Here is a 26488-nt window from a genome sequence, read left to right as displayed (position 1 = left end):
CCTGATCATTTTTCTTAGAGCCCATACCGACAGTTGGTGTTTGGATGATCAACAAGAGCTCGAAGGTATAATACAGGTTTTTTTTTCCTAATGGGAATCTCTTCTTCTATGCCTGTTCAACAAAGAGGGGTGTTTTGATGAGGACTCAGGATTTTGGAGGATGTTTTGACAATTCCAGAACTTTTTAACATTTTGCAAGAAGTTGGTAAAAACTCTGGGCTTGTTAAAATTTTCCATCGAAAAGAATATTTTCATTGAAGCCCCCGATTTTTTTTTTAATAAGCGCGTTTAGTTTTTATGGCGTGGGTTACGCTCCCCTAGTTCTTCGTCTCAGCGACACGGCCCGTCTGCGCCGAATCCTAGATCCGAGGGCTGCACCCTTCGCCGGCGCATCCTAGTTGGTCTCAGCTAGCGCCGGAAATCCAAAGAAGGTCTGGCTTCTTTCCCAATCCACTTTTCTTCTCCATATTTTTCTGGGATCTTTCGAGTAGGAATTAGGGGTCAGATATCTCGACTTATATTGAATGAAGTTTTTCTGCGCTAAAATTTTGAGATATCTAGCGTCGGTTCTTATTTCGTGTGTGAAAGCGAGACGGAACTTGATTGTTAAATGAGCGAAGAAAGGAGCGTATATGCAGAAACGTAGAAATAGGCCGTTGAAGAATCGATAAAGATCAAAGGTACACCGAATGGATCATATCCATCCAAATACGATTTTATTATCTGAGATCTGAATAGACTAGTTTCATATGAATTCTTCTAGTTAAAAGCGGGCATCTGACTGTTACTCACGAGCAAAATGTCAAAGGTTGTTCTTTCTTTTTTTTTTTTTGCCTTTGTCAGATGTTTGCAATTGGCGTATTCACTGCCAAGAGACGTTCTCCATTTGTGATAGATGTGTTGTTTACGCTTTTTTAATTTTGGCTTTCTGATGGCATGTCTGTTCTGCCATTTGCCGGTTAGTTGATTTGTCTTTTTTTCCGTGTCTGTGATTTTTGTTTTTGTATGTTGGATTAGTGTTGAATTTCTTTTCTCGTTTGGACATAAGATGACTTAGTCAGATTTCAGTTTGCTGACAGGGATTTCAGTTCCTTCTAGAGCAATTCAGTGACCGATACGCAAGCTACTCACATTGGGATTTTGTCTCGCTTTTGGTACACAGGGTGAATCCTCTTCAGTCTGTAGCAATGTATGTTGACATGGAAAATGGATCAGGGGGGTATCAAGAGAGGTCAAGGACATTCCCCAACATGCGGAGTAAATCACAGGCCCCCTTGGTAACATCCTGAATTTGGTTGTTTAATTCTTGTTGTTTCACCATTTTTCAATTAAGTTTGTCTGGGACTCACATGGCCTGATCTTATCATGTTTCTGGCTGTGTGATGGATTTTTTGGCTTGTATCGTTCTGCCAGTCTCTTTGATGGGCAGCTCTTTGAATAATGCTTCATAATTCCTTTGCAATTCACACGTCTCACAAGGCATGTAAATGAGTTGATGAGAATTGTTGCTTAAGATCTTTTGAACCAGATGATTATTTTTCTATGTTTTTGATGCTTCCTCTTGTTTCACATCCATGATAAATACATTGTTCTCATGGACATTAACAGCTTCATTATTTCCATTACAATTTGTAGGTTGCGTCATGCATGCAGATGAATTGGCAAGAATTGTTGGTTAACATTAGGAAATTGTCTTTTTGAAACTGTAAGATAGTAGTTTGTGTTTTTGTAACCTCTTTACTTCTAACTTCTGCTCGCTTCTGTTTACCTTCTTCCAGATATTCCGGATTTTGTTGGGAATAAATGCACGTGTCTTGTATGTCCTATTGCTTTTGCTAGTTGGAATGATGTTCTACCTTGGAGCTAGTACTTCACCAATTATTTTCTTCGTGTTCTCCATCTGTATCATTAGCTTCTTCTTTTCTGTTTATCTCACAAAGTGGGTCCTTGCAAAGGATGAGGGACCTTCTGAAATGGTTGAGGTATTTTTTCTATCTTATAATTTTTCTTCTTATTTTTATGTGTGTATCTTTAGTCTGATGCTCCTGCTGCATATGATATTGGTTTTTTCTATGGTCATGGTTTAGATCCTTTGTTAAGCTTTTTAGCTTTTCTTTGTCTGAACTCTGAACATCATTTTTTTGGTCAATCAAAGCATTAAGAGTATCTGATTGTCAACAAGAAATAAAAAGTCTTGCTGCAAGTCCAATTTAGCATGTCTTCTCGAAACAACTAATTGAAAATTTTGTTTATCTGCAAACAGAACCAGTATCCAATTTTCAACTCAAGGGTTTCTTTCAATCATATGTTTAACAGATACCTTCCACTTTTCCTAGTATATTTCTTTACACTTCTTGTTCTTAGATATCTGAAGCTATACGAGATGGGGCTGAAGGGTTTTTCAAAACTCAATATGGAACTATTTCTAGAATGGCAATGTTCTTAGCACTTGTAATTCTTTGCATATATCTATTTCGCAATATGACCCCGCAACAGGAATCATCTGGTTTGGGCAGGTGCTTTCTTACTCTCTCTATTGAGAATTTTGTGCATTACTATATATTGTTATCACCAAAGCTTCTCATCCTCTTTATGGTATTTTAGATCAACATCTGCCTATATTACGGTGGTTGCTTTTCTTCTGGGGGCTTTATGTTCAGGGATAGCCGGTTATATTGGGATGTGGGTATCTGTTCGGGCAAATGTTCGAGTTTCTAGCGCTGCTAGGCGTTCTGCACGAGAGGCATTGCAGGTTCTTTCAAAATCTCGTGTTTTGCCTTGCACAATGCCACTACATTCTAGTTATCCATTTTACTAATTGGCTTCAAAATCAGATTGCTGTACGGGCAGGCGGCTTCTCAGCAATTATTGTGGTTGGCATGGCTGTAATTGGTGTGGCCTTTCTATATGCAACATTTTATGTTTTCCTTGGCGTAGATTCTCCTGGTTCAATGAAGGTTACAGACTGTAAGTATACGTTGAAAAGGCATTTCAATTGTTACAATTCCACAATAATACTACACAGTTCAGGCTGCAAGAGATTTGTAATATGTTACATTTGGCATCAAAAAATAATATATACAGTTGTGGTCTGCAAGAGGCTGTTAATATGTTACATTTTGCATCAAAAAATACTATATACAGTTACGGTCTGCAAGAGGCTGTTAATATGTTACATTTGGCATCAAAAAATACTATATACAGTTAGGGTTTGCAAGAGGCTTTTAGTATGTTACATTTGGCATCAATATTATTTGGGAATATTGTCAAACAACGAAGCTACAGCTATTGTGTAGATTGGTGCACTACATAAAAGAAATAATTTAATCTATTACTTTATTAAGCATGCACATTGTAGGGGTGAGATTTTGATGCATATATCTTAGTCTGTAGGAACTTTTTTTTTTACTTCTTTTTGTGAATTTAAAATAGAATGCAGATATTGAATGCCTTTGACATTTCTAAATCTGATCCGAGCAACCTTATGAGATTGTATATCAGTTTTAGTCTTCTGAATTACAGTGACTTGGAAGGTAAAGTGACTCTACTTAGGAAACAACTGAATCAGTGAACTCAAGGTTGACAGCTACCACACTAGTCTTTTTTTATTTTTTCTATTGCATGAACATATTGCTGATACCAACTCTTTTCCTACTTTACAAACTGCCATTTTGTTGCTGTTGTGAAATTGTGCAACACAAGAATTGTTGCTATAGTTTAAATATTACAATGGTTAGAATTGTTTTAGTTTTTGAAGTGGATAACAATCCATTAGGTGGGGTCGGCTATATGAATCCTTCTACGTCATTAGATTCTATCCTTTACTATATCACAATCTATAATTAAATAAATTTTATCTTATTTTATTATTACTAATCAAGCCTTTTTTGATCTTCTTGATGCCCGTATTTGTCATAGTTTTGCATCGCTGAACTAGAGTATTTATTGGCCGTCTAAGTACATATTCATACTATTTTAAACTTGTTTCTTGAAATTTTCCCTCAATATATGTAATTTTGACTTTCTATCTAATACTCATTTTTTATTTTGTACATCCTCGCCACACATCCACTTTAACATTCTCATCTTTGCAACTCTCATCTACTCATATGCTCGAGTCATAGCTAACATTTAGTGTCATATAACATTGCAGGCCTAATCGTCGTTTTGTAGAATTTCCCTTTAAGTTTTAGAAGTACTTTACGATCACATAAAACACTCGACGCTTTCCTCCATTTCAACCATCCTGCTTGTATTATATGTAAGATATTTCTCTTAATTTCTCCATCGTTTTGTAAAATAATTCTAAATACTTAAAACTCTCATAACTCGTCATCTCTTATCTTAGCAATTGTCTCATTACGTCTAATATTGCTAAACTTAAATTCCATATATTTTGTCTTTACTTTACTAAGTTTAAAATCTTTCACTTCTAGGGTTTTCGCCAAGTTTTTAGTTTAGCATTTACTCATTCACGTGTCTCCTCTATCAAAACAATATCATGTACAAACAACATGCACCACGGTACTGCATTGTTCGCCCATGACTAATATGAAAAGATAGAGATTTAGAGTTAATCCTTGATGTAACTTTATCTTTATTGTAAATTCTTCAAGTAATCCGCCTTAAATCTACACTCTGGTCATTACATTGTCATACATATTCTTAATTAGTTTAATATATGTTACGCTAACACCTCTCTTTTCTAGAATATTCCATATAATTTCTTTTAGACTCTTATCATAAGTTTTTTCTAAGTCAATCAATACCATGTGTAGATCTTGTTTTTGCCCTCGATACTTTTCAATTAGTTGCTTGAGAAGATGTATAGTTTCTATTGTCAACCTTCCATGCATGAACCTAAATTGATTTTCAGTCACCATGGTCTCCTTAATTTTTTTTCTATTACTCTCACAAATATTTATTGTATGACTCATTGGTTTAATAGCTTGATAGTTTGTACAATTTTGTACATTTTATATAAGGGAACTAGAGTACTTATCTTAATTTTGTTACTTTACTTCTATTGGAATATCATCTGATCCAATGACTTTTCCATTTTGCATTTCATTTAAATCTAGTTCTACTTTTAAAGTTTAAATTTTACGATAAAAAATTAAATTTCTATACTTATTTGACTTACTTAAATTACCTAAATTAAGTTGGTCACTTAAACCTTAATTAAAAAGTGAAAATACCTTTTCCACCGTTCTTTTATTTCTCTATTATTTACTAGTACTCTTTCATCTTTAATATATCTTATTTGGATAAGAACTCTTGTCTTTCTCTCTCTTACTCAAGCTATTATATAAATATCTCTTTCTCATTCTTTTGCATCCAATTTTCGATATAATCATTTAAAAGTTTCATCCTTTGCTTCATTCACTGCTTTGTTAGTTTCTTTTGGGTTATTATATATTTTTTAAAGTTTTCTTTGTTCTTACAAATATATAATTTTTATAGGTTGTTTGCTTTTTCTTCACTTTCTCTTATACTTCCTCATTCCACTACCAAGATTCCTTGGTGGTGCATGCCTCTTTGACTCACCGAGTACACTTCTATTATTTTTAACTTTGATACTATCTTATCCCATGTCGTATTAGAGTCACCGTATATTTCACCTAATACTTGTACTTTGATCTTCTCTTTAAGTATATTTTGCTTCCCATCCTTTACTTCTATCACTTAATTGTAGGAGTCGTGTATATTTTCCTTCTATTGATACTATGATTGAGACGTATATATGATGTGTCGATTTCCGCAAGTGCACGGTATCGTCAAGTAATAGAATATCAATCCTATGAGGACTGTTGATTAAACAATAATTAAAGTTGCAATGCTATTTATCTAGAAAGTCGAAGTTGGTTGAGCTCACGAAAGAGACTGAGAGAGAGTGTGAGAGAGAGCAATTGAGAGGTTAAGAGCAATTGAATGATTGAGAGGGAAATTGGATCGGGGGAACGATTCTAGGATGTCAGTTTCACTACGATGTTTGTTGACGCCTTAAGTATTGTTTACTTTCCTACCTCTATGTGTACTCGTATGTAGGGTGTCCTGTCCTAAATTATCGATATGGAATTGGGAGGATTATACCTGCGTGCCTACCCAAACATGACGCCTCTTAGTAAGGCAATAACGCTAGAAAGTTTGCTTTGTGAACCTTGCCACTAGGGCTCCATGGTACATCTAGATTGTCCCATCTACTTCTTGACATCAAATTGGAGCAAATCCATTAAGCTCTAAGATAGTCATTCCCTTATGGCAAGTCGGTTTACATTCGAGGCGATAATGCTAGAAGTCCGCTTTGCGGGACTACCCTTGTCACTACAACTCTTCATCTAGATTATCACCTCTATATGCTGACCGACTCTCCACGTCCTATGACATTTATAACATACACAATAAAACCAAGAATTACATTGTAGCTATTTCCGACTCCTAGAATCCGAAGAACTACACCATGGAAATGGAGATACTACCAAAAGACATAAAGGGAAGTATCTAACAACTCCAAATGAATAGCAGGGAGAAGTGAAAGTTTAGCGAGATGGTGCCGATGTCTCTGGAAGGATCTCCATGCTCTGATGGTGGCCGGATTGTTGCGACGACTCTTTGATAGTGCTCCTAGGGTTTCCTCTTTTGGGGAAAACCCTTTTCCAAGAAGGGGTAGAGCCTCTTGGTCCAAGATAACCTAACAAGGTTCTCTTCATCCTTTTATAGCTTTTCCAAGCCTTACAGATTTGTTAAATTTTTTTGGGCTATGCCAAAACTGTTTTTTCGCTCCTTAGATCCGGTTTTTGCAGGTTCGACCTTGAAACAAATTTATAGATCTTGAAATTATCTACAATTTGATATGTCGTAGGTCCTGCGGTTCAAACCGAGCCGAAAGTTATGCCCGTTCAAAGTTTGGGTCGGAGGTTGACATGACTGTGCTTGGGAGGCATGGCCGGGTCGTGTTGGCCTCGAGAGTTTTTGAGCAGATTAACACGACCATGCCTTTTTGGCACAGCCTGACCGTGTTGGAGGCTGTAGATTCCGTTTTAGCACCATTTTGCACCAAATTTCATCTGAAGGAACATGCCTGGGTCATGGGCGTGTTCCTTGATTAAAACTTCAATTTGATGGTCTTTCAGTTGCCCTTTTTCTTCCCATATGATCCATAGTCATGTACTATGTTGGAAATACACGTTCTAAGGCTTCTTTGCTCTAAATTCACGTCCTTATCAACAAAAACAAACAAAGAGCAGTTCTCTGAACAAAAGAATAAAAATAATGAAAACAATAATATGCTCATGAAAGGACACAAAATGTATGCAAAACAATGCTTAAAAACACGTACTAAATACACATCAATATCCAACACTACTAACTTATGTTGGGTAGTTAAGTTTTCTCTAGATTTTACAAATCTTTTTATCTTTCTTCCTAACCATAAGAAAGTCAATTTGCGATCTATTATTATCACTTTTGAACGTTTCTTCTTTTTTTCTTATAAAACGTATTAACTAGTATAAGGTTATATAGTATTACAAAATCTAATATAGTTTTCCATTTTTCTTTTCTTGTTCCGAACTCATAACCCCATACACCTTTTCGTATTCCTCATTTTTCACTTTGACGTGTCCATTTAGATCGCCTCTTATTAAAATCATTTCATTGGTGGAATGTTTTGTAATATTTCATCTAAGTCGTCTTAAAATCTTGATCTGATATCTTCATGTAATCGTACTTGAGGTGCATATATGGTAATTACATTCATAGTTTCTTTTGCTGCTACTATTTTGAAAGCTATAATTTTATCTCCCTGTCTAACTACTTCTGCAACTTCATCCTTTATGAACTATCTATAACAATATCCACTCCATTTCTTATTTTACTCTTTTGTGTGCACCATAACTTAAAACCCGAGTTCTATGTTATCTTTGCCTTCTCACCTACCCGTTTTGTCTCTTGTACATGCAAAATACTAATTCTTCTCCCACTCATTGTAACTACTACCTCTATTGCTTTACCAATGAGGGCTCCTATGTTTCATGTTCCAAATATTATACTATTAGTTTTCTTATAATATTTATTATATCCAACTTATAGTGTGAGAACTCTTGCCTATTTAACACTACACTGAAGTTTTCATGAATATGTAGCGGTAAAGTTTAAAATCTCGACTCGTGTCGAGGTTTCGGTCCCAGACCGGAACGATACGATTTTGGTATCGTATTGTGCCATGCCGATACAGTTTCAATATTTTTTTATTTATATATAGCAGTTATTAGATAAATATGTTTATTGTATATAATTTAAAAATAATTTGTATATTGATTTTATATAAGTTCTTCATTATTGAACAATTTAATATTGTTAGAAAAAATAATTAAATATAGTTTTCTTAAAAAAAATTGATCTATCAATAATTTGAATTAAAATTAATATATCATAATATGTTACTTTACCAATATCAAAAGGAGTCGCATGAATCAGATAGAAGCATTGGTTCTTGTAATATTCTGCTTAAGTTATTTCCCTAGTTTTCCAACGCACACATTAATTAATCATAATTATATAAATTAATACAAAGATATTATTTTATATATAATAATTATATAAATTAACTGTTTATTTTTAATTAATTATTAATTTAAATAATATATATTTAAAATAGTAAAAAAAATCAAAATATCAATTAAATAGTTAAAAAATAAAATAATTAAAAAATAAAATAATTAAAAAATATCAAAATATAAATTTTAAATATTAGAATTCTTTTAGAATTTTTAAATAAAATTTAAAACAGTAACAAAAATTCAATATCAATTAATATATATTTTTTAAAATTTTAAATATATTTTTTATATATCTTATTGGGATAATTTAATTAGGGTTTATAAATGTCTCTTTCAAATATACACTTTAGTTGGGAATTGTTTGAATTTATTAAATCTCAATTTTAATTTTTGCTCGGAACAGGTCGCAAGATGCATCTGGTGGCGCCGGAGGCATCTCACTACACTTTCGGTAGCGTCGGAGGTGTCCTACAACGCCTTTGGTGTCGCCAGAAGCTTTATGGGAAGCTTCCGCAACCCTGTAGGGGTCTCTTAGGCGTTGCGATGCTCCTGCGACCCTGCGGGGGTCACCGGGGCGTTGCGACGCTTCCGTGACCCCACGTGGGTCACCGCGGCGTTGCAACGCTTCCGGGACCCACGGTGGTCGCCGTGGGATTGCGGCGCTTCTGTGACCCTGCTGTGGTCGCCATGGGATTGCGGCTCTTCCGCGACCATGTGGGGGTCGCTGAGGTCGACAGCCTGCGGTGCCAACCATGTTTCGGTACCGGGCTATCGGTGGAACAGTAAGTTTTGCCCGTTTCGCCTCGCACGGAACGGTATTTTAAACCATGTGTAGCGGTCATTGCCAATCCGTTAACCTTGCAACATGAACTGTTGCATATTTAACACCACACCCTAGTTCTGGAGATGTAGTGGTCCTGTCGAGATGTTAGACCCCGCAACGTATTTTTCCGGGTAACAACCTAGCATTAGCACAATAGTTTAATGGATCCATTTATTGAACATTTTTCTTAGTTTAATGCTCGCTGGCAACCTAACACAACTTTCCTCCTTTATCTGGACTTGGTACCGGCCATGACAGGATAATTCGTCATGGGCGGAGTTGCAATCCATTTTCCAATATCTTTTGAAAATTGACAAGCAAGGCTGAAGCAAATCAAAATCTTTATTTTCGTTCTGATTGTTGCTTTTGTTCTGATTGATGTATTTGAAAGCAGTTAGGCCCTCCAAAGTCCTCAATCTTTAACTCAAGATATGGTTGAGGATGAATTTTTGACTATAAATATGCACTTAGCATCAAATTTGTTTCCCAATTGAGACGTCCTTTGTGTGCTCGTGCAGTGCCTCTTCTTCTTGTGGGATATGGTTTTGGTGCTTCTTTTGTTGCGCTTTTTGCTCAGTTGGGTGGTGGAATATATACTAAAGCAGCTGATGTCGGTGCTGACCTTGTTGGAAAAGTGGAACAGGGAATACCCGAAGATGATCCAAGAAATCCTGCTGTGATTGCAGACTTGGTAATGCCTTTAATTTTGTTAATAAAAACAAAGTTATTCCTAATAGTTCACTTTTCAACATATTCTTAGTGCTTTTCTTATGTTGTTCATCAGTGTCTACCATCAGTTTTTGCCGGGTGGTGATTTTTTCCCTCTTCTTATTCATATACCTTAATTCCTCTATGAAGCTTTTTTAGAACTTTAATGCCATTCTAGTTATGGTCTTTTTGCATCAAAGGATTTTTTTTTTAAATTCCGAGTGTAAATGGATAAATGATTATGTACAGGAGAAAGCTTTGGGTGGATCAAGATATTGTCTAGGCAACATCAAATATGAGTACTCAGTATACAAACAAAATTTTTTATATGAGAACATGCCTACCCAATCTCAATTTGATAAGTGATACTTCAGGATTTTAAAACTTATTTTTTCATCTGGCTGAAACCTGAGTGATTCTTAATGTTAGAAGTGAATATTGGACTTAAAAACTTGAATGTGCATCTTGCACTAGACAATTTGTACTAATTGTTGTTGTGCTCACTTTGATATCACTCTATTCAGACAGCAAGTTGGCTTTGCTTCTACTTAGTTCATCTTGTTAGAAGTTTGTATGTAAGAATATCATTGGTTAGTTTCCTTCATGATTGCTTGTGTACTTTTTAAATTTGTTATTTTATATAAAATTTTAATTACACAGCTGGTCTTATAGGTTGGTGATAATGTGGGTGACTGTGCTGCTCGAGGTGCAGATCTCTTTGAGAGCATAGCAGCAGAAATAATCAGTGCTATGATACTCGGAGGAACAATGGCTCAGCGCTGCAAAATTGAAGGCAAGGGCTGTTATTCTTATAAAATTTGTAGTTGCAAAGCTGGAACTTCTGTGTCCACAAAAATTACATTTTTCTCTCTAAATATGTGCTGCAACATCCAACTTCTGTTATGCAATTATCTCATGTTTTCAATCCATGTTTCTTTTATCCCATTTTAAATTCTCTTGGGATTTTAGAATTATCTTGATAGGTGTATTTATATGTTAATTGTGTAGTTGCTATTACTGATGTTAGTGTTTGTAAGGATATTAGTAGGTGGGATCTACTTAAGTTTTTGTTTCCTAGTACCTATTCATCCCTTTATATATTGGTCTTTCCTATTTCTAGAGAGTACGAAAGTCAATGTTGCTTTCTATGTAGGATTGGACGAGTGTATGTGAACTCGGATTATTAATTGGGTAATTAAGATGTCATGAGCCTATAATTAAAAAAAAAATATAATTCATTTCAAATATTATTTATAGATAACATCATCAAACATTTCATATTTGGAACTAATGATCAAACATCGATACTAAAAATAACATTACACTGTTCATGCCTAAACTCAAACATAGGTTTAAGAATCAACATCATCAATAACTAAGCATCAGATTTCCAAAATCGTGCTAAATAACATGCATATTTTGAAAAATAATGACAAACAAAATTCGCGCAACTTGTGGAGCAACATCAGCATCCTTTCTTATCATCTTCATCATATCAGGGCAACTAAACAACCCTACTGCCTTTTTTAAGTTGATCAATCTGTTTTTTGTTCTTTTTGCTTCCTTTGTCATCAAAAACTAAGCAATCATTACTCAGGTGGTAGATTGCTACAAGAGAGCAGGGATCAAATTCCCAGCAAACAATCCGGGGAATAAAATCCCTACCACCTCAAGAGACACCGCTCTGTCACATGATTTACCTCCCTTTCAAATGCCTTGGGGCGGGCATAGAGGGGCGCTTGGGGTGAGTGCAGCACCTTTTGCCACAAGAACTAAGCAATCATAGTCCTATATTGATTTCAACATCCCCCTATTTCATATGGGCATATATCTAGAAAGTTAAGAGAAAAGTATTAGTAATTAGGTCTATGGTAAATAAATTTATATATGATTTTAAAAATTCAATATTACCTCCTCTTGTCATTTTTTTACATAAATTGAATTCTCTTCTTTCCCAGTCTATTCCCTCAAAAATAAATCCCATTTTGCTCTCATTATTCTGTGCGGACCATTATTCTCAGTTCTTACCTTAATTAATGGAACAGTGGCATCTTTATGAGAATTTGCTATCAAAGTGCAATATGTTGAACTTTCCCCTTCGTCGAGGCACAGAGACTTTCTAGATTTTGAATCATCAATGAGTTGAAAACCATCATCTTTGATCTTCATATGAATAAGGCATTCTGAAGTCAAATAATCTATTGCAAAACAACTTGTTGATGCCATAGTTAAACCTTTTCCTTTGGTTAGTTGCCTCAACATTGCAATAAGTGATGTTCTTTCATGTCTAAGAGTTGTGAGTGATCATTCAACTTTTGCAGTGGTCACATGTAAATAAGTAATAACTTCTTGACATCCACCAAAATAATGGCCAAACAGCATGCAGTAGATAGAGCCATCTATTGATTGCATCAATAATTTCTATGTTTGCCTTATAGTTTGCAACATTTTCACTTATTACCTGCTCTACATTTTCCTCTTTAAGCCTTTCCACCATATCATCAGAGTTTTAAGATATCTTTTCTGTTGTATGAGACAAGCAAGACACATCAGCACATGACGTATGTCAAAAATATTCCCATAGGGCTATTAACTAGACAATTACAGGTTAGAACGCCTGTTCTTGTTAATCCATGCACCAAACATAATTTGAATAACCAAGCTTCTTCCACTGTCTTATACTTCACTTGATCAACTGTGAGCTTAGCTTCTTTCTTCAAAAGAGGGTGGCTCACTCCTGTACATTTCTTGTTGTTGTCATGACGTGAAGGTGGAAGGAGGCTTGAAATCAAAAACCATATTATCTAAGAATATTGAAAATCTTTGCAAATTCAGGATTTCTAGTGCAATTGAATGAAATATACTTGTATAGAAAATCATTCTATTGGCTGAGAACTTTCTTCCCACAAATCTTTTTTCATCTTTTGATTCATAGTGCTTGAGTGTATTTGGTGTTTACAGAGGTATTTTGAGAACTTTTAACAAAACATCCATGTTTTTCCTCTTTTTTCACCAATATTTTCCAGTGTCTGCAACTCTCACAGTGAGATTCTCCATGTCACCATGATCATGAAAAATTCATCTCACCCTTCCTCCCCCTTTCCCATTATTCCATTAAATTTCTGAACAATTACTCAGATCAGGAACACTTTTGCACACATATTTTCTGCACATTTGTTTACTCCATGTCTTTTCTTCTACACACTAAATGGTGTTTAACATGATAAATATCACTGAAGAGAGGATTTTTGCAATGCTTGTAATTTACATTTCTTAGGCTATCTCTATTTTTTTGACATGATCTCATGCAGTCTCACCAATAGTTGCTGGAGAATTCTTCCTTGTGGCTAGACTACACGAGGACATCCCTGTTAAATCTTACTACCAAAAAATTGTACTATCTTTTGCATGTTAATAATTGTTGCAAACAAGAAGTCGATAGGGATTATAGTACTTGATGTATACTAAAACTATAACAGACATAATGTAACGTATATAAAATATGATAATATCAAATTTATATATAACACAATACAACACAACCATCACATTTTATATGGTTAGTAGTACATTTGTATGGCACTTCTATGATATATCTAATAGGTCTTATTTCTTGATCTATATTCTGTATTCAAATTAGATGTTAAGATTACAAAAGATATTGATCATAGCTGGACAATCACATAAAATATGCCAATTTTTTTCTGGATTGCAATTAGGTACAACACAACAACCACATTCTATAGTACTTAGTATATTGGCACTTCTATGATATATCTGATAAAGCTTATTTCTTGATCTATATTCTATATTTAAATTATATGTTGTGATTATAAAACATATTGATCAAAGTTGGACAATTACATAAAATATGCAAATTTATTCTTGATCACAATCAGGATTATATTGTCCACCGTGTACATAACAGTTGGACAATGTTCAAAGTTTAGCCTTTTCGGATAGAGGAGAGTGGAGTTATTTGAGTTTTTAGTTTGGTGGACATTGGACAATAATAGTTTATTTCTTATCCATAGAGAGCCACTGTTCTAGGATATTATTGGAAATGACATGTAAGGGCAATGAAGCAAAGGAATTGGGTATTGCATTTGACCATGCAAATTGATGGCCCTTATGACAATGCTATGGAGTAGGGGATTGATTCCTATGCAAAGCAAGGCAATGGGGGACAATAATTAAGTGATGAATTTAGGTGATTTGGTGGGGCAAAGTAGTTTTCCATGTGAAGTTGTTGAGCCATGAGATAGTTGGATGATACCATGGATGACACAGATTCAGTGTGAGGGAGATGAACAACATAAAGCTAGTATGGTGAAATGGTGGAATATGGAAAGGGATAGATGGAGTCATAAAGGAACAGAATCTAGTAAGCATTTTAGGCTATTAGGATATCAGATAGCATTTTGATTTTCTTATAACTTTATTAAACTGGGTTGGATTTGGCTGAATCACAAAATCCAGTCATTTTTATGATATGAATTGTGTTCGAGTCTGATCCTGCAATGATTACTACCCAACATGTCATCTGGCTTGTCTGATTTTTTTTTTTACTTTAATTTTTTCAATTTTAATACTGAAATGAGTTGAGGGTACTTACTTTTCTTTTGAAAAGCCACTACAAAAGCTGTTTTATGACCACTTATGCTTATTCAGCGAGGAAACACATTGCATTAGCTTATGACCACATAATGAATGAAGGATTAAGTGTTCTAAATGAATCCCATACTTGTTAAGCTCTAAGTGGATACTAATTTTGTTTAACTACTTTAAGCCATATCACAAAAAAGTGGGTTTCGAGCTCTTAGTCAGTCAGTCATGGGTTTAGAGAGAGAAATTCTCCCTTCTCTCTAGAATCTCTAGAGAGACGTTGACTAGAGGTTGGTAGGGGCGCTGGGCTCCCTCCTTGGTGGACTGAGACTGCGTGGAAGTAACACGCTTGACGGCGGTGGTCCTCCCACGGAGGACAACCTCCCTTGGGTGGTTCTTGGGTCGGAGTTGGAGGGGACGACAAGCTCTCATCAGATTTTTGTTTTTGCTTGGTTTTCTGCTTGGTTTTCTTCGGCTTCCATTCCTCCTTTGTCCTGGTTCCTGAAGGAAGGATTTTGACTTGCCAAAATCCCACGGCAACTCACATCACCGGAGGGTTTCCTTAGTTTTTCCAGCGATCTGAAGGTCTGGCGGCACCTCCGGCCAACTCTTTGCATAGAAGGAAATTTTTGGAATAATTAATCAGCATTAATGCTCATTGATTGCCAAGGATAAAAAAAAAAAGGGCAGCCCGGTGCACGAAGCTCCCGCCATGCGGGGTCCCGGGAAGGATCCATTGTATGTAGCCTTACCCTGCTTTTTGCAAGAGGTTGTTTTCAGGATTCGAACCCGTGACCTTTTGGTCACATGGCAACAACTTTACCGTTGCGCCTAGGCTCCCCTTCATTGATTGCCAAGGATATTGGCTTTAATTGAGCACTGTTTATTTGGGAGTTTTGGGTGGCGATTCCGCATTGGAGTTCGGCTGGGATGACATACTTTGTTTTGGGTGTGCATGGTGCTTTCTCCTTCCAAATTGGGATTGATACTTAGTGTTTCTGCTAGTATTTCTATTTGGGACTGTTACGTGGACTCTCACAGTCAATGGGAAAAAGAAAAAGGGATTCAAATATCCCGCCTTAAGTCATGGAAAAGAAGTCCAAGATGTGGAAATAGTTGAAGAGGTCCCGATTGACACATGTCTAATTATAACAGGAGTTGGGGTTGACCAAGAGGCTGATGTGGACTCCCGAGAGGCTAAGGTGGAAGTCCAAGTGGCAACATATGTTGTGGATGCCCAAGTAGAACAAACAACCGACACAAATGGAAACCCGGAGAAGGAGGTTCGACTGGAGGAAGAAGGCCTGCATGGAAATATTCCGGTTGAGGGAGATGATGCAACTCGTCCCGAGGCCCAAACGAAGTCATGGGCTGGCCTTTTCAAAGATAATCGTAAGATGCAGGTAGAGCTGTAAATGAACTAAGCGTTCGTAAACAAGCTTGGTGTTCGTCTTGGTAAGAGTTTGTTTATGTTTGTTCAATATACACAAGATTAATTAAACAAACAAGCTTGAACAGCTCGTTAAACTAAACAAACAAGTTTGAACACATATGTGTTCAGCTCGTTAATGTTCGTGAACAATGTTCACGAACCATATTCGTTAATAAAACTCTTTTTAATATATTAAATAAACAATAAAATAAAATAAATAAATAAGTTTGAATTATCAAACTCAATAATCAATCAAACAACTAAAAGTTTCAAACAATCAAACAAATTTGAATTGAGAGCTCGATAACATCTTAACGAACCACGTTCGAACTAAGCTTGAACCAAGCTCGAACCAAGCTTGAATTGAGAGCTCGATAACATCTAAACGAACCAAACTCAAGTCAATGTTCAAACAAGATCAAGCTCATAAAAAATAAACCAAGCCAAACTTGAACAATCATTTTAAAAACTTGGTTCATTTTAAGCTTAACTTGGCTTGGCTTGGCTCGGCTACTTTGTCAAACAAGCTTGAACACCCCAAAGCTCGGCTTGGCTCATTTACAACCCTAGATGTAGGCAACAACACATCTGCAATAACATGAATCAACGGGGAAGAACTAAAGTTTGACTTTGATGACATTGACCCCGTGGAGGACTCGATAGGGTATTGTCTGGTCAGGTGCTTCATGGGAAGGTATCCTGGGCGTGACGGAGTCTAAGCAGTGGCTCGAAGGTGGAAAACACCCTTCAACTTTTTCATGTATAAAAGTGGTTGGATTGTGTACAGGTTTGATTCCCCTCAAGATCGTGAAAAAGTCTTGCTCGGAGGTCCCTATTTCGTCTATGGTATCCCATTGTTTATGAAGAACATGCCTAGATGCTTCCTTTTCGATGAAGATGGTAGATACATCCCAGTGTGGGTTCAAATCCATGGTTTACCTCCGGACTGTTCGATACCAAAGGTGCTGAGTATGATTGGCTTGGAGATTGGTTCAAATCCATGGTTGAGGCTCCCTCGGAACCAGATAATGTTGACCTATGTCGGGCAAAAGAGTCAATTTCTCAGCAACCATCACGAGGGGAGGAAGATGTGGAATGAACATGGCAGAATGAGGAAGCAACAGCTAACAACTCGGATGTATCAAACAACTTGGATGCTCCATCTTCATTGGCGGTTAAAGGAACCTTTGTGTCGAGCAAAGTGACATCATTGTCCTCTTCGTCATCAGATGCATCACCTTGGGCTCGACATCCACCTCCTCGGGTGAATCTGGGAAAAAAGGGATAGCAGTGCCGACTATGAAGAAAGGTTCAACAGCTATCCAAAGTGGAAGAGTATTACGGGTATGAGCAACCTGTATGGGTGGCGCAAAATGAAAATAGCCGCTTGGAACATAAGGAGCTTTCACAAGTCCCTGAAGCAAGGGGGGTGCATCACCTCGAGCACAAAGGTATTCAAGTTGTGGCGCTCCTTGAGATGAAGATCACAGTTTCCTTGTTAGAGCTAATTATGAGGCGATGGTTTGTAGGTATGGGGCAAACATACAATTTTAGTTTGTCTAATTGTGGTCGTATTTTGCTATTATGGGATTTGCAGCGGATTTCATTGGATGCGATAGCTATGGAGGAACAATATGCTCATTGTAATGCCCGTTGCCGAATTACGGGGCGAAGCTTTCTTGTCACGTTTGTGTATGAGCTTCATTCTATTATGGCAAGGAGACCGCTATGGAATTCTCTCACAATATTCGTGCAAAGTATTTCTGAACCTTGGCTTGTTATGGATGATTTCAACATCCCTTTGATGGTACAAGACAAGAAGGGTGGACAACCGGTCACCAATTATGAGAAAGGATCTAGAGGGATTTGTACACACTTATGACATGGCGGATCTTCGGTCGGTTGGGTGTAGAATGACTTGGACAAATGGTACGGTGTCTTCCAAGATTGATTGGGCTCTTGTCAACTCACATTGGCTCTAGGCGGACTATGAGAGTTATGTGGAATTCAAGATACTGGGTTGTTTTTCGGATCACTCATGTACTATAGTCTCTACATTGGCTAGGGAGAAAGGATTGAATAGGCCTTTCAAAATTTTCAATATGTGGACCTTACATGAAGGGTTTCAAGACTTGGTGACTAGTGCTTAGGATGAACTAGTTGAGGGGAATGCTCAATATACCCTAAAAGTGAAGACTATGAGAATGAAAAACAAACTGAGAACTCTTGATAAGCAACACTACCAACACATCTCAGAACAAGCGGCAAGGGCGAAAAAAGAGCTAGAATAAGCACAAAGCTCTCGGCTGACAATGGAATATCTACTGATTATGGGGCTTTGAGAAAGGAGGTCATCCTTCTTGCGGAGGCGGAGAAGATGTTCTACCAAGAGCCAAGAGTGAGTATTTAAAGAAGAATGACAAGTGTACTAAGTTTTTCCATGATTTAGTGAAGCGCAACAACAAGAGGAATACCATCATTACACTTACTAAAGAATCCGGGGAACAAACCTCAAGTTTGGAGGATGTTGCTAATGAATTTGTGGGGGTATTTCCAAGGATTATTGGGCAATAAAGAGACATGTCTACCGCTGGACAGTACCTCTATCGCTAGGCGGAAATTGTTGGAGGAACAACGTAATAGTTTGATTGCAACGGTCACCACGGAGGAAATCCAAACTGCACTTTTTGATATTGGAATTGATAAGGCTCCCGGACCCTATGGATATAACTCAAAGTTCTTTATCTCGGCAAGGGACACAGTTCGAGAAGATGTGGCGGCGGTGGTTAAGGAGTTCTTTTATTATGGTAGACTCCTGAAGCAATGAAATCTCACTTTGATTGTCTTGGTACCCAAATCTGATCACTCCCCTAAAGTTTCTGATTTCCGACCTATTTCTTGTTGTACGGTCTTCTATAAAATCATCTCAAAGGTATTGGCGGGTCGGCTAGCAAAGGTTATGGATAGCTTGTTAAATCTGGCACAAGCGGCATTTGTTCGGGATTGATATATTGGAGAGAACATCAACCTTGCTCAAGAACTTTTAAGGAAGTATGCTCGCAAGAGGATATCTCCGAGACGTATGATCAAAGTGGACCTAAAGATGACATTTGACAATGTTGATTGGGATTTTCTTATGTCTGCTCTTGTTGGTTATGACTTTCCCCAACAATTCCTAGAATGGATTAAAGAATGCATCTCCACGGTCACATACGCGATAAGCATCAATGGAAGCATCCATGGGTTCTTTGGTGCAAGAAGAGGATTGAGGCAAGGGGACCCCCTTCTCCACTACTTTTCGGCCTAGCATTGGAGGTTTTCTCAAGATCTTTGAAGGAGGCATCGCGACAACCTCGGTTTCATTTCCATACTATGTGTGAAGGGGTACAACTCATCTTGGCGTATGCAGATGATTTGCTAATGTTTGCAAGAGCGGATACCTCCACCATCAAGACATTAGCGGATGTATTGGAAAATTTTGGCAACAAGGCGGGATTACGAGCCAACCCATTGAAATCTAATATTTATATGACCGGCGTGGATGAACAAACAAGACATGAAATTCTGCACATTACTAGCTCTAAACAAGGGGAGTTTCCATTTCGCTATCTTGGTATCCCTCTAGCCATGGAAAAGCTACGTATTGCGAATTATGGCTCTTTGCTTGAAGCGATAGTTAAGAAGATGGCGTCTTGGCCGAAGCATACACTGTCATATGCTGGAAGATTGGAATTGGATAGATCGGTATTACAAGGTGTGGAATGCTATTGACTTTCAATACTCCCAATTCTAAGTGGTGTGATAGACAAATTGTATGATCTTTGTCGGTCTTTCGTTTGATCCGCCAAACACCCTCTGATTTCATGGTCCACAATGTCTACTGAAGGATGGAGGCTATGGTTTTCAGGATCTTAATGCTTGGAACAATTCTTTTTTGTGTTGGACTTTATGGAATATCCAAAGCAAGACAAACTCATTGTGGGTAAGATGGGTGCAACACCACTACATTAAAGGTGCAAATTTTTGACAATGGCGCAATAAGGCATCAGATTCCCCTCTAATGAAGAGGCTATCACAGATTAGAGAAGATTTATTACAAAGATCGGGGAGTCAAGGTGTTGTGAATATGAAGTTAATTGATTGGTTTGCATCGGAGAAGAAAGGAGTGAGTGGCAAATGCATACAAAATGTTCTGGCCATGTGCGGCGAAGGTGCTTTGGGCGCTGGTTGTATGGAGGGCCGGATTGATGCCTAGGCATCGGTTTACTTGGTGGTTTATGGCTCATGACTGGCTAAGAACAGTGGACAAGATGACCTATGAGTCCTATAAGACAGGTTCCTTATGCAAACAACAGGATGAATCAAATGGACACATCTATTTCCAGTGTTCGGTCTCAACTGAATTGTGGGATAAGGTGAGGCGTTGGCTGGGATTTCGGCATGAAATCTTTTCTGTTCAGTGACTTTTCAAGGTCCTTCTAAGGCGGTATCGAGGCAATAGACGGCTATCAAAGGTGCTCTACTTGGCAATCTCTTGCATGGTTTACCTCCTGTGGCAAGTGCGGAACAAAAGCAGATTTGAAGTGGTGATGCTTAGTGTTGATGGGATGTTCCGGAAAGTGCAGTTTTTTGTATTTCGTTTTGTATATGGATAAATGTTCAATGACATGTGGATGTTATGATGTTGTTTGTGTGGGGATGGTACCCTTGTGATAAGGGGTTATCTCTCAAGGTCCCACCCACCCCACACACACACACACACACAAAGTGGTTTCTATGGATAACTTAAGTTAATATGTAGAATTTTCTTATATTGATTGCTTTGTTGGTTAACATGCATTGCTATATGATATTTATTTTAGGTTATATTGATTGCTTAGCATCATATATAAAATATACTACGAGATCGTGATTTTTTTAGAAGGATAATTCCAATGAAAAATTCATTTGATATTGATTGCTTAGGATGATTAATTTGATAACTTATCTGGTTGACATAAGTTGTATATTTTGACACGTGGCATGAAGCATTATGGTCAATATAATTAATATTATTTGAAAATATGGTTTGCATATCTTTCTGTCTACATGTGACCTTATATTGTTGCATATGTTTTTTGAAATCTTGATGCTTACCTTTTCTAGTTGGGTGAACTGTCAAATAATATTTTTGGAATCATATTGTTGATTCCTGCGGAAGTCTGTATTCATTGCAGCACTATTTATAGATTAAAATACCGTGCTGAACCGGTCGAAATGGGCGAAACATCTCGTTCCACCCACCGATCGACACGACCTCGATACCAAGTCCCGTGGAAGAGAGACGTCGCGCGACCCCTGCGGCCGTGTCGGAATAGCTGCACGACCCCCACAGCTGTGTAGTCGCGTGAACTCGCGGCCGTGCTGCAGTCGCGCGACTTTTCTCTCATCACGAGTGGGTCGGGTGTTTTTTTAATTAAAACTTAAGTTGATTACTTTAATCAACTCTAGCATAATATAAAGAGGCTTTATTAACCTAATAAAATTATCTAATTAATTATATTTTTTTATTTATTTTAATTTTAAAAAAATATAATAAAATTTTTAGTTATTGATCTATTTTCATATTTATTTCCTTTTTTTAAAAGATTATTTTTATATTTTTTATATTTTAAATATTTATGTTAAATATTTTATTTTTTAATGAATATATTATATATTTAAAAAATATCGAAATTATATTGGCACAGTACAACACGATACCGAAACCGCATTGTTCCGATTCAGGACTGAAACCTTGGCACGGTCGTGATTTTAACCTTGGCACTATTTACATCACCCAGGTTATTATTTTGCTTATTGTAACTTGCTCTTGGACTTCTTAAAGAATTTCTGGATTGATACTTACCTAATCTAGTTATTTGGGTGAGCTACTGAGCTTTCAAAATATTTTTGGAATCATATTGCAAATTCTGTACAAATCTATGTTGTTGGAGATAACTGTTCATGTCACCAAGGTTTCCTGGTTTGCTTTTTGAAACTTGCACATGCCCCACAAATGTTGCCTGGATTTGAATCTCCCTGCACTTTTAATTATACATTATTATTCATGTTTAAATTCCATATTATTTTATTGGTAAATCTACTTCTCTTAAATATTGCTCCGACATTCACTTGCCCCTTCCATTTTTCTTAAGTGAATGCAAGCTGTTGAAAAGTTTTCTGGGTTGATGGCTAATACAAAAGTTTGATACCTATATGTGTGTGTAGGTGGGTATACTTCATTGACTGAAACCCAACGAATGAATTGATACTATAATATTTATTTGATATAGGCAGGGTTTGACTATAGGACCAACTTCTCAAATGCATATTAAAGCTAGTTGATTAACCAACTAACAGAAAAGCTGGAGATGTAATGAAAGAGATCAATCTATATAGTATCTGTTTGACTATTGACCAACTTTGATTGTGATGTTAGCTTGTCAACATAGACCTGAGGATGATGAGGTTACGACAATTATACTTTTGAATTTAGATTGCTTTCATGCTAACCAACTTTTAAGTTGTTTACAGGAATTTAAACTATAGTTACTAATCTCTGGGTTAGGAGGTGTGTGCAATCAAGTTTTATCACAAAAATCCCTTCATGGATTTTTCATTATGGAGATTTTGAAACATACAAGAATATTTTGTGAGAAATTCTGCTTTCATAACTTGTTTGAGAACAAGTAAATCAAACAGGAAGGAAAAAAAGAGTGTGTAAGAGAGATAGGAGAGCTCCCTTCCACCAAAACTTAGTTACTCTTCTTCCAAAAGAGTGTTTTAATTGTGGCATGGCACATAACTCAAAGTAATTGATGCTCACTGCATTTTACCTCTTTTAATACCTTCTAGTTCAAATATCTTATCCTGAATCGGATGGGACAGGTAGAAAGGAAATGCAGTCAGACTTTTCAATTTGAAGTGTATACTTCTTTACTACCTATATCATCATCCAATTTTATGAATATTGAATTGCTCATTTTTTGCATCTATTTTAAGTTTGAGGTCATGTTAAACAAACCTGTTTTTTTTCTTATGCAGATCCTTCAGGGTTCATATTATTTCCTCTTGTTGTCCATTCTTTTGACTTAGTGGTCTCATCTATTGGGATACTATCAATTAGGGGCACGCGTGATTCTGGTATTGTAGTTCCTACTGAGGATCCAATGGCTATACTTCAGAAAGGCTACTCTGTCACGATCATTTTGGCTGTTCTGACATTTGGGGTGGTAAGCAACTTATATGTACAGATGCCACCTATATGAATACGTTATAGTATATGGTGATTTTTCACTTGAACTTCCATCTTTTCATTATTTCATGGTTTTGTTCATTTGTTTTCACTTGTTAAATTATTATAATTATCTGAACTATTAACATTTTGTTTTACTGTTGATGTTTCAGTCTACCAGATGGCTCCTATACACAGAACAGGCACCTTCTGCGTGGTTAAATTTTGCCTTGTGTGGGTTGGTAGGAATAATGACAGCATATGCTTTTGTTTGGATCTCCAAGTATTACACTGATTACAAGCATGAACCTGTCCGAGTTTTAGCACTTTCTAGTGCTACAGGTCATGGAACTAACATAATTGCTGGTGTCAGTTTGGGACTCGAATCAACAGCTCTTCCAGTTCTCGTGATAAGTGTAGCTATTATTTCAGCCTATTGGCTAGGACATACCTCAGGTCTGGTGGATGATTCTGGATATCCAACTGGCGGTTTATTTGGGACTGCTGTAGCAACAATGGGAATGCTTAGCACTGCAGCATATGTTCTCACCATGGATATGTTTGGTCCTATTGCTGATAATGCTGGTGGGATTGTGGAGATGAGTCAACAGGTACATGTTATCAAGAAGTTCACTGACCTATTTTTTTTTATTTGATGGGCAATGTGCAAATCATTTCTTATATGTGCACTTGTAAAATCAACTGTTGTTTGATTATGTTAAAGTTTAGTAGGTGGTGCTGATGCTGGGGCTCAAACCCTTTTTTATCCAGTGTGATATATGGTATAACACATTACTATATTTTGCTTGCAGCCTGAAAGTGTTCGAGAAATCACAGACGTTTTAGATGCTGTAGGTAACACTACAAAAGCTACCACAAAAGGGTTTGCTATTGGTTCTGCTGCACTTGCCTCTTTCCTTCTTTTCAGTGCTTATATGGATGAAGTTTCTTCATTTGCTAACGTCTCTTTTAATCAGGTATCGATCACTCTCATTTTTTCCTCTAGTATATTTGTTTGTTATAGTTTTCCATGATCTCTTGCTGAACATCCTTGCCGGTGGATTGTAGGTTGATATTGCAATTCCAGAGGTTTTTATTGGAGGCTTATTAGGTTCTACGCTTATATTTGTATTTAGTGCCTGGGCCTGTTCTGCTGTTGGAAGAACTGCACAAGAAGTTGTTAATGAAGTCCGTAGACAATTTATCGAGAGACCAGGCATTATGGTAAGTATTCCATATGCCCCACATAAATTGCAAAATTTAATGGATGGGTATATTGATAATAACGTGTGCTGCCAGGACTACACAGAAAAACCAGATTATAGTCGCTGTGTTGCTATTGTGGCATCTGCTTCATTGCGTGAAATGATAAAACCTGGAGCTTTGGCCACTATTTCTCCAGTGGTAATTGGTAAGCATTTTTTGCTTTAGAAGCAGCCATTCCAAGTGATTGATTCTCCATAGTCATTTGCAAGCGCAGGAGTGTATTTTCTGTTTTGTTGATGGTTCAAGGATGATATACCATTTGGTTGCAGGATTAATGTTCCGGCTATTGGGCTACTATACTGGGCATCAGCTTCTTGGTGCCAAAGTTGTAGCTTCAATGCTTATGTTTGCTACAGTAAGTGGTATTCTTATGGCTCTTTTCCTTAATACTGCTGGCGGTGCATGGGATAATGCAAAGAAATATATAGAGACTGGTGCTTTGGGAGGCAAAGGCAGTGATTGCCATAAAGCTGCAGTGACTGGTGACACGTAAGCTTCTTAAATTGCTTTTCCTAATGTTTCTGAAGTTGCTGCATGCGACATGTATGTTTCTGATAGCTATGCATGGCCCCTTTGATGAATTTTTTTTTGTGCCCTTTCACCAGTATGATTGCATATCTGTAACGAGGAAATCAAGTTCTTTGGCTAATATTGGTAGGAAAAAAATGTTTGCCTTTGGCATATGTTTGAGGCATTTGACAACATATGTTTATTCTCGATAATATTCAAAAAAATTTATTGGAACAAACTTGAAATGTTTTGGACATAGTTATTTACTTCATAAGGTTTGGGAATAAAGTTGAGATTGTTGACAGAAGAAAACATGAATTAAGAAAATTGAACTCTAAGTTGGACGACCTAAGCATAAGAGTATCTTTTGGGAAGGGAATCTGACCATGCAGTTAATATGAAAAGTACTTCCCTTAGTTCCCTAGCTACCGTGAGCTGCCAAGCGAAGGAATCCAATGAGTATTCCCTTGTATCCTTGCTTTCAGAGTAAGCAGCTCGGTTAGTTTGCTTGTTGTCACTCAGAAAAGGCACCTCCCTGGTGAGGGGAGGAAATCCAAAACCATTCTTTCCTTTAGTTATTCCGTTAATGGGCACCATAGGAAGCCATTTTTAAATACTTCCAGGTTTCCCAACCCATGTCTTCCTATATGGAGCCACATTGGTCGATCAACACAAGTGGGTCTGTGCTCGTCTTCCACAGCTGGAAGGCAGTGTATCACCTCACTGGACAGTTTCTTAGTTTGAAGAAAACCTAGTTCTGTTCTAATTCATAGAACAACATCTTTTAATTTGCTTCCTTGTCTAAAGTTTTACAATGCAGGAGAGTTTTCATAGGCTGCAAAAAATTGTAATAATATTCTTTTGTTAAACAATCCTGCAGGTCTGTAAAATTTTGGCTAGTAAATTGTCTTCCAATTCTTAGGAAAATGGAAAAGGATAAATATAATTTACATTTGCTTTCTTAAGTACTGAACTTTGTTTTTCACTCTTGCAGAGTCGGAGATCCATTCAAGGACACAGCTGGCCCATCACTACATGTTCTTATTAAGATGCTTGCAACAATCACTTTGGTCATGGCACCGGTCTTTTTGTGATACAGAATAGAGAGGCTGCATACGCAGTCATAGAAATGTTGGTGGCAACTGCATTGTGTTATAGCTGTTTTCTTTCCAGATGTAGAGCAATATTAATAACTTGTCGTGAGTTAGTGCTGATATTTTTATCGATGAATTGACATTGATCGTACATGGTATAAAATGTTATGTATACCTTTTGCAGTCGGCTGATTAATCGATGATTATTGTCCATTCTAAAAAAAAATTCATTAA

At 37.0% G+C, this 26488-nt stretch overlaps 1 protein-coding gene across 3 annotated transcripts; it reads left to right on the top strand.

Annotated features, from left to right (window-relative positions):
• Positions 1-275: 275 nt before the first annotated feature.
• Positions 276-26488, top strand: LOC121992768 (pyrophosphate-energized membrane proton pump 2). 3 transcript variants are annotated; one of them, XM_042547329.1, is made up of 15 exons: positions 276-431; positions 1163-1277; positions 1779-1982; positions 2365-2516; positions 2605-2752; positions 2835-2967; positions 9903-10075; positions 10765-10885; positions 23195-23382; positions 23558-23995; positions 24197-24361; positions 24453-24608; positions 24684-24795; positions 24920-25139; positions 26155-26488. In XM_042547329.1, the coding sequence occupies exons 2-15, from the start codon at positions 1188-1190 to the stop codon at positions 26252-26254; spliced, it is 2400 nt and encodes a 799-aa protein (XP_042403263.1). In that variant the 5' UTR covers positions 276-431; positions 1163-1187; the 3' UTR covers positions 26255-26488. The 3 variants fall into 3 exon arrangements, with proteins under 3 accessions (XP_042403263.1, XP_042403265.1, XP_042403264.1); XM_042547331.1 differs by having other exon boundaries at positions 283-431; positions 1080-1277; XM_042547330.1 differs by having other exon boundaries at positions 286-431; positions 1069-1277.

The sequence above is a fragment of the Zingiber officinale genome, chromosome 6B (assembly GCF_018446385.1).
Source record: "Zingiber officinale cultivar Zhangliang chromosome 6B, Zo_v1.1, whole genome shotgun sequence".
Taxonomy (NCBI): domain Eukaryota; kingdom Viridiplantae; phylum Streptophyta; class Magnoliopsida; order Zingiberales; family Zingiberaceae; genus Zingiber; species Zingiber officinale.
Note: the sequence above shows the minus strand (reverse complement) of the source record. Positions and strands in the feature narration are given on the sequence as shown.

Bases quoted from the DNA above. Each gene is read 5' to 3' on its own strand.
- LOC121992768 (XM_042547329.1), top strand. From the start codon at position 1,188: ATGTATGTTGACATGGAAAATGGATCAGGGGGGTATCAAGAGAGGTCA. The intron at 2,753-2,834 runs GTTCTTTCAAAA...CTTCAAAATCAG, and splicing joins CTGCACGAGAGGCATTGCAG to ATTGCTGTACGGGCAGGCGG. The intron at 24,609-24,683 runs GTAAGTATTCCA...GTGTGCTGCCAG, and splicing joins TCGAGAGACCAGGCATTATG to GACTACACAGAAAAACCAGA.